Source organism: Caenorhabditis briggsae (genome assembly GCF_000004555.2).
Source record: "Caenorhabditis briggsae complete genome, chrV, whole genome shotgun sequence".
Classification (NCBI taxonomy): Eukaryota; Metazoa; Nematoda; class Chromadorea; order Rhabditida; family Rhabditidae; genus Caenorhabditis; species Caenorhabditis briggsae.
The window spans coordinates 16630859-16646201 of NC_013488.2; the positions used below are offsets into that span (position 1 = coordinate 16630859).

Genomic DNA, 15343 nt, shown 5'->3' on the forward strand with positions numbered 1-15343 from the left:
AGATATATAGGCTCAAAGTAGACGATCCGGGTGTCGTTCTATTAGAGGTTTTACGGTAATTGAACTTTTGAATTTTGGAAACATTTTGAAAGTTTGATTTTTTTCCAAAAATAAATCTGTCTAGAGTTTTTTGTACTTTTAATACAAATTTTATGAATCACGGCTTATCCGCTACCGTAGTCGTCCCGTCTGAACCAACAATTTTTGTGACATTATTGTTTGGAATTTTTTTCGAACAGTCACATGAAACTTTTGATCCCCTAAACTGTTGAAATCCGTTTTTCTATTGATCCTGGGGGTATTAAAATTTGGCAGGGTTGTAGGAAAATCGTTTTGTGTCTGTGTAGATGTTGGATTACTGTATTTATGTATGTTTCGTTGAAACATAAATAGCGAAATTGTCAAAGGGGCAGAACTAATATATTTTTTGTTGAATTTTGAAATTCCAAATCGTTCAAAAAAAATCGAAAATTTAAAAACTCCAAATTTCGAAAAATTTCAGAAATTCTGAATTGTTGAATTTTTAAATTTCTTCTAAATTTCTCAACCTCCAAGGTTCCTGAGATCTTCTGAAAAATTTGAAATTGAAATTCAGAAAGCTTATGGTTTCTAAATTATTCTAAGATTCAAAAAATCCATAAATGCTCAATCTACAACTTTGGATTGATTTCCGAATTTCTAAAAAATTGAATATTTTCTGAAAAAAAATATTTTTTAAATTTTAAATTTTTATATAATTTCCGAATTCCCCAGAAAACTTCCAATATTCTAATATTTTTTATTGAAAATGCCAGTTTCAAATGTTTCTAACATTATAAAAATGTTGGATTTTCCAATTTCTTCCCACTAACGAAATCCTTCATTAAAATAAAAAAATAAAAGTTTTTGTACAAGCAGAAAACAAAAATTAAAGTTTGGTTTCGACATTTTCAGATTTCTCTTCTTTTTCTTTTTCCAATTTTTCCACTTTTGTCACGTCATCAATTTTTCCAGAAGCCCTCTGATGTCCAGCACCCAGAATCGCCTCTATCAACATTTTTTCCAATCTGAAATTTCAAAATTTTTCAAACTAGGAAAAAAATATTTCAAAATATTTTTTTTCAAATTTCAAAACTCACTTCAAAGTCGAAATTTCAAAAAGACAACTCCAGAAAAATGCAAAAATATAGGCAATTATAGTGATCGGGACCGCGTAGTAGATCCACTGAAATTTGATTTTTTTTTCAAATTTAAAATTTTCAAATTTGGCGGCAAAACTCACAATTTGAAAAGTCGAGTAATAATGCATTGGAGAAACATCTAGATTTTCATAAAATGGAATTAAAAAGAAATGGACAATGTAGGCACAGTAGGACAGCCTGCCCAATGGTTGCCATATCGGATGGGACATGAAATTATTGATTGGTCCTGGAAGAAAAAGGTTACTGTAGTTTATGTGGATTTCTGTAGATTTGGATTACTGTACCTCCCCAGCCCATATGATTAGCAACGATGACCCAGGAGACAGCAATTGACCATAGGAAACGGGAAAAATTGTAGTAGGTGGCTTTTTCGAAGTCTCTGGAAGTTTTTGAATTTCAGAATTTCCGAGATTCAGAATTTCAAAATTTTAATTTTATGAATTTGTGAATCTGCAGATTTTCAGCATTTTTGGATTTTCGAAAATTTGAATTTTTAAATTTTTCTAATCATTGGGTTTTTTGCATACTTGTCACGGGCCGGGCCGGGTCAGATTCCAAAATTTCAAAATTTCGAAGTTTTTCTGAAAATTTGTGTTTTCATCAAAATTGCTATAAATTTTGAAGTTTCGATACTTTTATAAGAGCGGATTATAACAGGAAGTTGTTTTTCAGGTGGAATTCAAAAAATTTTTCTCAAAATTTTTCAAAAAATCAGCTACCCAGGCCGAGTCGGCCCGGAATTTGACAAGTATGGGTTTTCGAACTTCTGAATTTCAGAATTTCAGAATTTCAGAATTTCAGAATTTCAGAATTTCAGAATTTCAGAATTTTTGAATTTCTGAATTTCTGAATTTTCGATTTTTTCCGAACTCACGTCCAAACAGCTCCCTTATCATAATCATTCGTACTAAAAAGACAAGCGATTGCAATTCCCAAAGCAATTAACCATCCAATAATCGCCAAATACCAATTAAGTCGGATTCTCCTTTTTCCGAAATTCGTTAATCCGTAACCAACCAATAATCCAACCAAATATGGGGTACATCTGATCCAAGGTTTTTGGTAAATCATTTTTCCGAAATCCAGGAGATTTCTGAGAAAACTAATTAGGGTAACTAACTAATTAAAGTAATTAAATACCCTTTTCCAAATTGATCAGCTGGTAAATGATATTGAGCGTAGAGAATATATACAGTAATTATACTACCTGCACACCCAGCAACTACAGTAAGAAAACCAAAGAGGAAAGAGAACCAGAGAGCAATTAGGATAATTGGGGCAATTAAGTATAATTGGGTATCCACTGCTAGGTACCAGGTGATGCCGTAGCATGCTTGGGTACTGTCACCAAAATTATTAATGTAGAGGAGATTTCGCCACCAGGTTTTCTTGCACCCGTTGACGGCGTAGGTTATGGAATCTGGAATTTTCAGAACCTTTGAAAATTCGAATTTTGAAATTGACTCACTCAATCCAGCGGCTGCTGTTGGTCCTTGTATATATTCGCTATAAGCAATATAAAATCCGATGAAGATCATAAGGGGCGGAGTCAATCGGAGGTATCTATGGACATAAAATAGAATCCAGGTGATTGGACTAGTGATTTGAGCTTTTTTGAGGGGGTTTTTGAAAAATAAATAAGCCACGACGATACCGGAAAGGAGGAAGAAGGTGTCGACGGAGAAGAAGGCGTTCAGGATTAGATGATTCCATAAATGTTTGTTAAAAGAAGTGACGGGTAGGAGGACATCTGGAATTAGGGAAGTACGGATGAAAAAATAAGAAATGCGCGGTTTTCCGGCTTCAGAGCACATAGCCTTAAATGAAGACACTATTAAAATGATACGGTTTGGGGTCTTTGGTTCTCATATATTTGAAAAAGATTTCCAATATATTGATGATCTGGAATTGGGAAACTTCATCTTTTCTCAATTCCAAAATCTTTGAATTTTGAAAATTCTGCGAATCTGGTTTCTGAAACATCTGAGATCATCTGAAACTGGGAAAATGAGCAATCGGACTATTGTCAGAATCTCCGAATTACAATATTTCAGAATTAAAAAATTTCAGAACCTTAAAATTTTAAGATGTCAAATCTTCAAAACCTCATAAAATTTCCGGAATTTGCAAAATTCAGAAAACTTAAGAAATTGTCAAAATTACCTAGAACCACAGATTTTCATAAAAATTCAAAAATTCCAGAATTCGGATTTTCAAAGTTTCCTGAATTTCTAGAAACTCCAATATATTCATCTGTTTCCAAAATCTTTCAGGGTTACAGACTTTCAAGAATCTTTTTTTTTTGTAGATTTTTTTTTTGTAGATTTTGAGATTCTCCAGATTTTTTGAACTTGATTAATCTTTTAAAATTTTGGAACTCCCCAAGAAATTTCCCGACATTTTCCAGTTCTGGAAATTAGCCTCATTGCATAATTAAATGTTTAAATTGTGGGGAATAATCACCTTTTCTGTATCAGTGATTTAGGCAGAAACTTCAAACTGATAAGAAATGAATGAATTGAACAATTTTCAGACAGAATAAATTTTGGTAATTTAAAAAATTCGAAATTTTCAGGGAAAATTTTCCAAATTCCAGAGTAACGCAAAACTTGTATTAGAAGGGCCTTTTTAAAGGTGGGGGGACAGGAGATTTTTCGTAGGATTTTTGTAGCTAGGGTATGCATTCTACCGTGACGGTGTACAACGCTTATTGTCACTCTGCGTACAGCTGTCGTCCTCGTCTTTATGTATGCAAACGGGCGTGCGCTTTCTCTTTGCCCGCGTGGCTCAGTCGGTAGCGGCGCCGCACCCTCAATCATCGCCCTCACAAGTTCAACTCCTCGAGGGGCATCTTTGAACGGAATTTCGAGAACATTATTTTTTTCATGTCCCCCCACCTTTAATAGAAGGTCCCTCCGAGAGACGTTTGAAAAAATAGAAGGGCCCCCTGTAATAGAAGTGCCTCGGTAACAGAAGGGCCCTCTATGAAGAAGGACCCCCTTCAAATGTGTATTGTAATTAAAAAAAAAATTTCCGTACGTTTTCGATAAAATACAATCATACGTCAGGGCCCGGCGATGACTCCTCGGCATTTTTTTTTGAAATTTCAGAAATTTGTTCAAATTTTTTTTTGTGAAAGAACAATTTTTTATGGACATTTTTTTTCATGGACGGACACTCGTATCTTGAAAAATGTTTTCTTTTCATAAAAATTGTCCAGTTTTTTCTGCTGACCCGAGGCACTGAAATTTCTGAAAAAAGACCGGCCCGGCCCGGCCCGTTGCAAGTATGAATATAATCCGGGAACTCCACAATTCAATAGAAATTCGTTGAAAGACTAATTTTTTTTTGATAAATAACTTGCTCAATTTTGATAAAATTTATAAATTTTTATGAGTTTTGAACGTAAATTTGTCGATTTTTCGATGGAATATTCCGAGAAAATAGCCGGAAAAATAGAAGAGCCCCTCTAATTGAAGGGCCCTCCGGAGGTACATTGGAACAATAGAAGGGCTGGCTCTTCTGATACAGGTTTTACGATATTCTAGAACATTCCGCCAACTCACCTGGAAACCCAATTCCACCCATTGTGTGGCCAGACACAACCCATAACATGGACAAAAATCGAATGCAATCCAAACATTTGATGAATCCCGGCTTTTGTTCTTTAACAGATAAAATAATTTCAGCGTTTGTCCAAAATGAAAAAGTTAGAAAAATCCGAAGTGCCAAATGTCTCTCTTTTTTAGTTTCTCCAAATGAATCCAGAAGGAAATCCACAAAAGTAGCAACCAAAGCAATCAGAATGATAACAGCTAGAAAAATTGAGAAAATCCAAAAAAAAGGAGTTTTCTGAACTGGGAAAGATGAGCAATGAGCACCGCAAGCCGTGAATGGAATATCCGAAATTTGATTGAAAATATTGGAAATTTCCTGTTGGTTACAATTATTCGACATACATACTGCACTTCTCCAGAATATTGTTGTAGGCGTTGAATCTCCGTTTTTATCCACGTGGCATTTTTTGGAGTCCTTTCCAGGCACCAAGACCACGTAGCAGTAATTCGTGTCGTATTTTTTACCGGAAATTCTTTGGCACTCTTGATAAGAGCCATCGAAAAGTAATGGAATTTCGAATATACCGGTACTTGGAAACTTTCCAAATGCATCCAGTTGTTCCAGGGCGTAGAAGTTTTCTTCTAGAAGTTTGAGCTCGGTTTTGGAGCATTTTTTGGAGATTAGACATTCTAGAGAGACGATTTTGAGAATTTCAAGGGATTTCAGCCAAGTTTCTGTGTCATTTTGGCATTTCGTTGAAACTCCGGTGATGTTTTTGGGGTGGCGGTGGAGATTCTGGAAAATTTGGGAATTTGGAAAAATCGAAAATGCAAGAATTCTGCAAGAACTCTGAAATTGCAAGAATTCATTTGCATAAATGCAAGAATTCTGAAATTCAAAAAAAATCTTAATTAAAGGTGGGGGGACAGGAGATTTTTCGTAGTTTTTTTGTAGATAGAGTATGCATTCTACCGTCACGGTGTACAACGCTTAATGTCACTCTGCGTACAGCTGTCGTCCTCGCCTTTATGTATGCAATCGGGCGTCCGCTTTCTCTTTGCCTGTGTAGCTCAGTCGGTAGCGGCGCCGCACCCTCAATCCTCGTCCCACACGTTCAACTCCTCGAGAGGCATATTTAAACGAAATTTCGAGAACATTATTTTTTTCATGTCCCCCCACCTGAAATTCCAAAATTTGGATCTGAAATTCCAAAATTTGGAATTTCCGAAGTTTGTGCTGAAATCCTAAACTTCCGGTTATGAAATGGTCAGTTTTCCACTCCAGTTTTTACAAAATTTCAGAATTTCAGATTTTAAAAATTTCATATTTTCAGATTTTAAAAATTTAGGAATTTCAGAATCTCAGACTTACCGTCCAGTTATCCGTTGTTGCTGATCCAATACTAAAACTGCTGAGAAATAACAATAAAAATAATTTCATAGCTCGGAAATTCGAAAATTGCTGATTTTCAAAATTTTTTTGGTATTTCTGAAATTCTTATTCTTTATCAATGACCTAATTTTCTTTTTATACTAATTTTTAAAAATAATCCTTCTCACAAAAAATGACGCGATTCTCATTATCATTCCGTTTTTTTTTTGAAGAAAATTATTTTTTTTTCAAACTAGAAATACTTTGAATTTATTGATAACATGATAACATTTTGGGGTTGACCTATAAAAAATTAATAATGTTTTTAAACACTTTGTTAATTACCCAACTAATTTGTTTAATTGCGTGGGATGATTAGATAAATCAAAAACTCAATGATCACAATTTCTTTATCAGTGATTTTGGCACAAACTTCAAACTGATAAGAGAAAAATAATGGAGATTATTTATGAATGAATTAAACTTTTTTTTGGACAGAGTTCAACATTTGGGAATTAAATTTTTTCGAATTTTCAGGGAAATCCTGAAATTTTGAAATTCTGAAATTCTGAAATTCTGAAATTCCGATATTCTGAAATACTGAAATTATGAAACGCTGAAATTCTGAAATTCTGAAGTTTTGAAATTTTAAAATTCTGAAAATGTTTTATTCGAAAACGAAAGAATCAGCTCTGAAAAATTTCTGAAAGTCAGAAAAAAAAAACATTTGAAAATCATCTAAAATTTCGAGAATCCACAAAAATGGAAAAATCGAATATTAGGAAAATTATCAACATACATTATATAGCTTTCAAATCAAAATTAAAATGATCAATCACAAAATTCCGGTCTCAAATTCTTCTCCTGCTTGACATATTCCTCCAGAATCTTGGCATCACAAATCTTTTCAATTTGCTCCTTGACACATGGCTGTAGACCATCCCATTGCTCACATTCGTCTACTTCAGGCTGAAAAAATACAAAATACAAAAAAGAAATCCGTCGAGCCGGATTCGAACCAGCGACCTAAGGATACCCACTGACTCTACAGTCCTCCGCTCTACCAACTGAGCTATCGACGGCACGGAGGACAGGTGACGAGAGGGCGTATAAGAAGGAGGGGAAAGAGAGGGGAGAGAGAGAGGCGCGGCGGCGGCGAGAGACAACAAACCTCATGGATGTCATTGAACAGAGTGTTGAGGCAATCAATGTTGTCATCTTTTTTGGCAATTAGCTGAAAATCAGGAATTATGAAAAATTAATGGAAAAAAGAAAAAACATTATTACCTTATGAGCACACTCGGAGAAATCCCTGTTGTAGAACGTATAGAAAAGGCACGGGCTCACTTTTTTCAACAAGTCTGGAAGTTTTGAGGCATCCGCAGCTGTTACGCAATTCTGAAAATGGAAAATTTGAGATTGAGCTGGTTAGAGAGAGTGCAGGGAGCGCGCAGAGAAACGAGAGACTCGCGTTGTCTGCGCCCTCTCTATGCGCGTCTCCTACTTTTAAAGGGACATAACTCGGTAAGTTTTGACGCTAGAAAAATTTCAGTTATATTTTTGAAATCCTCAAGCCAAGATGGTTTGAATGATGGTAAAAATGGCCTATGTTGAAAAAATGGGGAAGTTTTTGCAATTTTCAAAGAAAAAATTTCAAACTTTTTTCTTGAATTTTGTCTTTTTTTCAAAATCCCAGGTATTTCCTCCATGAACCATCCCTCCAACGACTCTACTATAAAATTCAGTAACGTACGAAGCGCGCGCAGAGAAGCGAGGCGCTCTCGTTGTCTGCGCCCTCTCTATGCGCGTCTCCAACATTTAAAGGCGTGTAACTTGATTGGTTTTATAGCTAGAAAGTTTTCAGGTATATTTTTGGAATCAGGACGTCAAGAATATTTGAATGAGTACAAATATGACCCATATTCAGCAATTTTTGAAAATATAAAAATAATCACAATGATCTCTTCACACTTATCCGCGTATGCTTTGTATTCTTCTGGGGACCGGAAGAATCTATCCCCGACTTCGATAGATTTTAAAATTGGTTCAAGACCAAGAGTAATCTGGAATAAAAAAAATTGGCTGAAATTTCAGAAAGAAAAGGGTAGAATACCGTTTTACAATCTTCGAGAGATGCCCCCGCGGCCAGGGAGAACAGGAAAATTGGAAAATATTTTTGAAACATTTTCTGTTGATTGATGCTGTCTGTGTTAACTTTTATACTTGATTTGGGGAAAAGAAAACAAACAATTCTGTTAAAAAAATAGATGATGATAGAAGAAGGCGTTCTGCGACCTTGAGACTGGTAATTGGTTACTGAGACCAAAGTTTTGTTTTTATCTGGTTTTTCTGATAACAAAAACATTTTGTCAACAAAATTTCTTCATTTCAAAAGAAAAATATCCGAGGAATTAATCCATTTTCTTCTCCTCTGGTCTCTTCTGGAAAAGTTCGGCTCTTCTCGCTCTGTAGACCATTTGTGTGGCCTTATCCAGTTCATCAGCCTTCTGGATATCACTGATCTTTGGGATGGCGAATTCAGAGATTCTCCAGGTTTTGATAAGATTAATAAGGGCGAATACGAAGTAGGCGGTTCCGGAATGAATGAGGAAGGCGATGGCGGAGAGGGTGTGAGCGTCGATAATTGAGTCCTGAAACGGAAGAAACGGAAGAATGTAAATTTCGGAGCGTCTAGAGTAATAATTCGAAATTATAGAGGCATTGGTAGTCTCAAAAAGTCTCGAGAAGTCTCGAGAAGTCTCGGAAAATCTCGAAAACGTCTAGAAGTTTCTAGAAGTTTTGAGAAGCCTAGTACTCTCAAGAAGTCTCGAAAAGTCTCGAGACATTTCTAGAAACCTTGAGAATCGTCTGTTAGTCTTGAGAAGTCTTGAGAAGTCTCGAGAAGTCTCGAGAAGTTCCGGGAAGTCTCGAAAAGACAAATTCTCAAATACCAGTTTCACATTTGGTGGAAGTGTTGCAATCAGATTGAGTGTGATCTTGACTCCATCGACGAAGGAGACGTCTTGCCAGCGAGACGATGCAAGTGAGGCTGAAAACCTCAATCTTATTAAAAGTTGTTTCCCTGTTTTGTGAATATTTTCAAATTCAAATTTGAACATTTAAAAATGTTGATTTTGAAGAAAGTTATAGGCCATTTCGGCGCCGACAGCGTAACTAAGCCGATAAACTTTCAGTTCATATATCTCGACTCCCATAAAAGATTTCAAAAATCCGCCCATTGGTATAATGTTTATCAAAATATCACTATTTTTGTAATTAACACGTTTTTGATATCCCACACAAGAATCGAAATAATTGAGCTCAACTAACTCAAGCTAAATCTTATTTAGGGTGGCGTTCTATTATAGGGTTTACGGTAGTTCAAACTCACTCAAAAAAAAGCACAAAACGAAATACGCGGTCGCAACAGCCATCGAAGCCATTACATTGATTCTCAACATCTTATTCCTACCAACCGTCCACGCTGGATACTTTTTCTGGCGAATACAAATCGACAGTATAATTGAGCTTATTGAATGAAGAGCTGACACACTTGCTCCGACGGCGAAAGTTGTGAAAATGGGAAGAATTGATCGGAAGATGATGTTTATGATTTTGGTTGAAGGCTTGCTGAATTCCAGTTTGGAGTCATCGTTCAGTTGAAACGCATGGTCGTACATTCGGCGGTATCTGAAAGGGGGACATGCTACATTTCCAGCTTAATTATCTCGATTCTCATGAGAGATATCAAAGATTTGTCAACTGATAAAATATTGACGATATTATGATAAATAATTTATCAGTTTACATCTTTTTGACATCTTTCGCAGGAACCGAGATAATTAATCTCAAAGTGGATGTTCTGTTCCCCAACCCACATTAAACTCTCGGTCCATTGAAACTCGTAGCTGGAAACGGTGAGCAATGTTTTGTTCAAAAATCCAGATATGATTCCATAGACATCACTTGTACCCAGTGAGTACTTGGAACTGTATGTTTGTGCGGAATCCGATGAAGTTTGAAGACGTTGCTTCTCGTAATCCACGTTAGCAGCGAGCTTCTCAAACACTTCTTGCTCAGCTCTCCATTCGGCTTGGTACTCGAATCTGGAAGATTCTAGGGGTTTCAGAATTGCAGAATTTCAGAATCTTGAAGAACTCAGAATCTCAAAAAAGGACAAAACCTGTATACTGTAAAACCTGTAATAGAAGAACCTCCACGGTGTCATGTTTGAGCCACTTTTCTTGGCTCCTTTGCAGGATATCAAAAAGAGGTTAACTGATAAAATGTTTGTGATATCATGATAATCATTTTATCAGTTGACACATTTTTGATATCTTCCACAGGAACCAAAAAAAAAATTGGCTCAAAGTTTAAAGTCAAGGAGTTTCTAACCCAGGTTTCACGGTACTTCCCTAATTATCCCCTAATTATCAACTAATTAACTCACGCGACGTATCCAAAAATGACGGCTGCATACGCTAAAACAACGATTAGCAATAGTATAAGTGGACCAAAAATGTTCCTCAATAACCGACGCCAATCGGTTATTTTGAACATTTTTTTAAAATTGAAAGTTGGTTGTTTGTATAAAGCTTGGTTTGAAAGGGAAAAATTATGAAAATGAAAGTGGAAATTTCGGCCGAATCGGAGGATGTTGCTAGGAGGTTTCCTGGGAAATGAAGTGCTCCGAACGGGTGCTCCGGGAGACCCGACGATGCTCTCCGAACAGAGAAAAAGGACAATTTAGAGAAAAAAAAGACAATCGATGAAAATTCAAAATGTCACATTTTGGATTGGAAGAACTGAAAAACCCGAAAAATCTGAAAAATCAAAAAATCAAATTTTTTGATTGACATTTGAATTTCTGAAATTCTGAATCTCCGAATTCCCAATTTTGAGAATCTCAAATAATGAAAACAGTGAAATTCCGAGAGAATTTCAAAATTCTACAATTCTGGCTTTGTGTCACTTCAAAACCGCGACATTTCGAAACCAGTAGTTTCGAAACCGCGACACTTCGAAACCGGTCACGTAAAAATGAAATTGAAAATTGGAAGAAGGCTGAAAATTAAAGAAAACAGTTGCAGCGTGCAAATTTTGCAGTTTCGAAATGACTGGTTTCGAAGTGTCGCGGTTTCAAATTGTCGCGGTTTCGAAACAACTGGTTTCGAAATAACTGGTTTCGAAGTGTCACACAGTTTCGAAATGACCGGTTTCGAAATGTCGCGGTTCCGAAATTTCGCCGTTTCAAAGTGACGCGGTTTCGAAACGACTGGTTTCGAAGTGTCACACAGTTTGGAAATGACCGGTTTCGAAATGTCACGGTTTCGAATTGTCGCGGTTTCGAAATAACTGGTTTCAAAGTGTCGCGGTTCCGAAATTTCGCCGTTTCAAAGTGACGCGGTTTCGAAACGACTGGTTTCGAAGTGTCACACAGTTTCGAAATGACCGGTTTTGAAATGTTGCGGTTTCGAATTGTCGCGGTTAAGAAACAACTGGTTTCGAAGTGTCGCGGTTCCGAAATTTCGCCGTTTCAAAGTGACGCGGTTTCGAAACGACCGGTTTCGAAGTGTCACACAGTTTCGAAATGACCGGTTTCGAAATGTCGCGGTTTCGAATTGTCGCGGTTTCGAAATAACTGGTTTCGAAGTGTCGCGGTTCCGAAATTTCGCCGTTTCAAAGTGACGCGGTTTCGAAACGACCGGTTTCGAAGTGTCACACAGTTTCGAAATGACCGGTTTCGAAGTGACGCATAGCCAGAATTTGTCGATTTTTTGTTCCCAAAAATATTTTTCTTCATACTTTCCCTCCATTTTTTTTGTCTAATGAAACGTCAGAATCCGGTCCAAAAAACCGATAAAAAAGTGAAAAATCCAGAAAAAGATCGGTTTTTCAGATAAAAACCCAAAAATTTTCCTCCACTTTTTTTTGGCGGAGATGGCGATCAAAATGTTGTAAGTTTTCGGCAAATCCCTCTTTTTTTTCAAATTTTCAAATTTTCAGGCAAAAATGCTCCATTCGAACCGATCCGCTTTATATGTGATAATTTTGATTTTTGGTTTCCTATTTTATTTGCAATGGGTAATTATTTGAATTTGCAGATTTTCAGGTTAATTTAATTCCCAAAAATACAATTTCAGCTCCGAGAAAAAACGCTGCGGGACCAATTAAAAGATTCTGATAAAATACAAAATTCGACGACGCCCACAAATTTTTATAGTGTAGAAAATTATGGAGAAGAGGGAATTTTGAGGAATTTGACAATTCAAACAAGAATGGAAAATGAGAAATATTGTGTGGGATATAATTTTTTGGAAGCCACAGAATCGTGAGTTTTAGAGAAATCTGGAATTCAGAAATTCAGAAATTCAGAGGTTCGGAAATTTAAAAGTTCAGAAATTCGAAAATTCGGAAGTTCGGAAATTCAGAAACTCTTAAATTCAGAAGCACTAAAATTCAGAAATTTCGAAATTCAGAAATTCAGAAATTCAGAAATTTTTGAAATTCGGGAATTCAAAAATTCGAAAATTCCAACATTCAGGAATTTCGAAATCCTAAAATACAAAAATCGAAAATTCAGAGTTTTTTTTCGGAGTTTTAGAAAGCTAAAATACAGATTTAAAAAAAATAAATTCAGAATTTTCAAAGAATTCAATTTTTCAGATTCCGAGAAGCTGACAATCTGGAACCCGTCAGTTTGGTGACTCATGCCACACCTGACATGATGGAAACCATTGAAAAATTAACAAATTTATGGGATGGACCAATTTCTTTGGGAATTTTTATTGATTCGAATTCTCGTAATGTTCTGGAATATTTGACTGAAATTTACAGATGTGATGTGAGATTTAGAAGAAAGGTGAGGCTGAAAATTTGAAAAGGTAGAAATTCGAAAATTCAGAAACTCTTTATTTTTCAGAAAACTTTGAAATTCCAATTTTTTCAGATGACTGTGCACTTCGCATTCCTTCATAAATCATCGGATTCTTCTGACGCCAATTGTCCAATTATTACAATTTCAAATTCCGAAAACACCTGTCAAAATTTTTTTGCTTCTCGTGAGTCTTCTTTTTGTGAGTTACAGTTTAGCAATGAGCTGCAGTATACCAATGAGCTATACTATACCAGTCCGCTGAAGTATGTCAACAAGCTACAGTATGCCAAATTTGAACTAAAGTATATCAATGAGCTACAGTATACGAGTAAACTACAGTATACCAGTAAGCTACAGTATACCAGTAAGCTACAGTACACCTATTTTTTTCGTACCAGGCTACAGTATACCAATGACCTACAATATAACAATAAGCTACAGTATACCCGTAAGCTACAGTATACCAATTTTTTCAATTCCAAGCTGCAGTATACCAGTAAGCAACGATATACCAAACAGCTAAAGAAGTACACTATACCAAAAAGCTAAGCTACACTATACCTAACTTTCTCATTCGAAGCTACAGTACATCAAATGTTCGAACTACAGTAATCCATTTCTTGCAGAAAACGCTCTTCGAACCGCCATCGTTGGTCCATTCCAGAATTTTCCGCATAATTTGATGAGAAATATCGCAAGAAAAGGATCAAAATCAGGTTTACATATTCTAATGGATGGAGATATGATACCAAGTCAAAATTTCGCCATAAAAATCAAAGAAATCGCAAATCGAATAATCGATGGAAAACATAAAAAAGTTTTGGCGATTCGGAGATTTGAAACGGAATCTGGAATGGATATCTTAACTGATAATAAGAAATTATTGGATTCCAAAATACTGCAAAGGTTGGGAATTAAGAATAAAGAATCCAAAATGAGTCATAAAAGAATATAAAGGCCTAAGAATTTCGAAAAAAAATTACTCGAAAAGCTTTTAATAAATTTGAATTTTCAGAAAAAAAAATCCGAATTTCATCTAAAACCAAATTTCAAAATTTCCAATTTTTTGGGCACAAAAATCACAAAAATTATTTTTTTTAGAACATTCGAATTCCATCACCGCTACTTTACGGCTGGATATTCAATTGAAGGATTGGATGAATGGTTCAAAAAATGCGAGGAGACTGATATGGTTACAGCAAGTTTGGTTCCTTATCCGTAAGTGATAAGAACAATCTGAAAATCTGAAAGGCTATATAAAAAAAAATAGCTTCCATTTCGGTCGGTCGAAAATCGCAGACAGCCGATCGAATGAGGCCGAATTCTAAGAAACTTATTGAAAATCTCGAATTCTCGATGTTCGATTTCGAACTTTTTCCAATTCAATCGACTGCTTTTTGAATTCATTCTTCTTTTTTTGAAATTTTCGGAACATTTTCCGTAGATCAGATAACAATTTTCTTGCCGAGAAGCCAGATACAGAATCTGGTGGCTAGATTTTTGGAAAAAAAGCAGAAAATTCAATGGATTTTAAAATTGGAAATTCGAAACATTAGAAATTTGGAAAATGAAGAAAATTGGTTATGAAAGTTTGGAAAGTTGAAAAACATAGAAACTCAATCAGGAATTCAGAAATTTGGAAATTCTGAAATTCTAAGATTTCGAGATTCTGAAATTACAAAGTTCTGAAATTCTGAATCTCCAAAAATACTAAAATTACCAATTTTTTAGCGGTTACATCTGGGAAATCCACCCGATCCTCCACAGAAAGGATCCATACAACGCTGACTATTTTCCATCCAGAGTCAAAACTATGCATGCATTGGTAAAACTTCCAACTTTGACCCAATTTATCTGAATTCCTGTAAAAGATATCAAAAAGTGATAAACAAATAAAATTTCACTGACGTTATGCTGAACATTTTATCAGTTGACTACTTTTTGGTATCTGTCACGGGTAGGGTTGGCAACGGGGCTCCCCGCTTCATTCAGGAGCCCCCGAAAGCGGGACGAGGATTCGCTTTGTTGAAAAATTGGTTGTTGTATGAAACAATAACTTCATTTTCGAATTATTTTTTTCGTTTCAGGGTACTCAACTAGGTTACCCTGGAAGTTACAGGAGCCCGGGGCGCGAGGAGGCGGGTGCGGGGATCGCCCCATTTCGCCCATACTTGCGGACGGGCCCAAAGCGGGCCGTGGCGGGCCCTGTCATAGTTTCTTTTAGGATCAATATTTTTTGACTAACTAAATTAGATATCGTAGAACTCAACAAGCACTACAAAATGATACTATTTGGGACACTGTATCATGTTTGTGAACAAAGTTACAGACCAAACGGGCCGAAAAAACCGGCCCG

General features: G+C 36.0%; 4 protein-coding genes and 1 non-coding gene across 5 annotated transcripts in view; 1 reads left to right on the forward strand and 4 right to left on the reverse strand.

The window, feature by feature from the left end:
• Positions 1-907: 907 nt before the first annotated feature.
• On the reverse strand, positions 908-6179 carry CBG15882 (the record flags this gene model as incomplete). Its single annotated transcript, XM_045238358.1, has 8 exons — positions 908-1046; positions 1119-1407; positions 1466-1560; positions 2056-2274; positions 2322-2931; position 4358; positions 4740-5534; positions 6111-6179. The coding sequence occupies 8 exons, from the start codon at positions 6177-6179 to the stop codon at positions 908-910; spliced, it is 2217 nt and encodes a 738-aa protein (XP_045095834.1).
• Positions 6180-6941: 762 nt separating this feature from the next.
• Positions 6942-8295, reverse strand: CBG15883 (the record flags this gene model as incomplete). Its single annotated transcript, XM_002638182.1, has 5 exons — positions 6942-7079; positions 7282-7344; positions 7398-7508; positions 8066-8173; positions 8224-8295. 5 exons carry the CDS (start codon positions 8293-8295, stop codon positions 6942-6944), a joined length of 492 nt encoding a protein of 163 aa, XP_002638228.1.
• On the reverse strand, positions 7109-7192 carry CBG28769. The gene is given in 2 exon segments: positions 7109-7145; positions 7155-7192. It is a non-coding gene (tRNA).
• A 226-nt stretch (positions 8296-8521) lies between the features above and the next one.
• CBG15884 lies at positions 8522-10670 on the reverse strand (the record flags this gene model as incomplete). Its single annotated transcript, XM_045238359.1, has 5 exons — positions 8522-8761; positions 9062-9159; positions 9502-9800; positions 9989-10192; positions 10561-10670. 5 exons carry the CDS (start codon positions 10668-10670, stop codon positions 8522-8524), a joined length of 951 nt encoding a protein of 316 aa, XP_045095835.1.
• A 2119-nt stretch (positions 10671-12789) lies between these two features.
• CBG15885 overlaps positions 12790-15343 on the forward strand; it is a gene marked incomplete at both ends in the record, with an annotated part of 6150 nt that continues 3596 nt past the window's right edge. The window contains one exon of the mRNA XM_002638184.1: positions 12790-12972. Coding sequence (XP_002638230.1) covers positions 12790-12972 — 183 coding nt within the window. The remainder of the gene's footprint in view (positions 12973-15343) is intronic.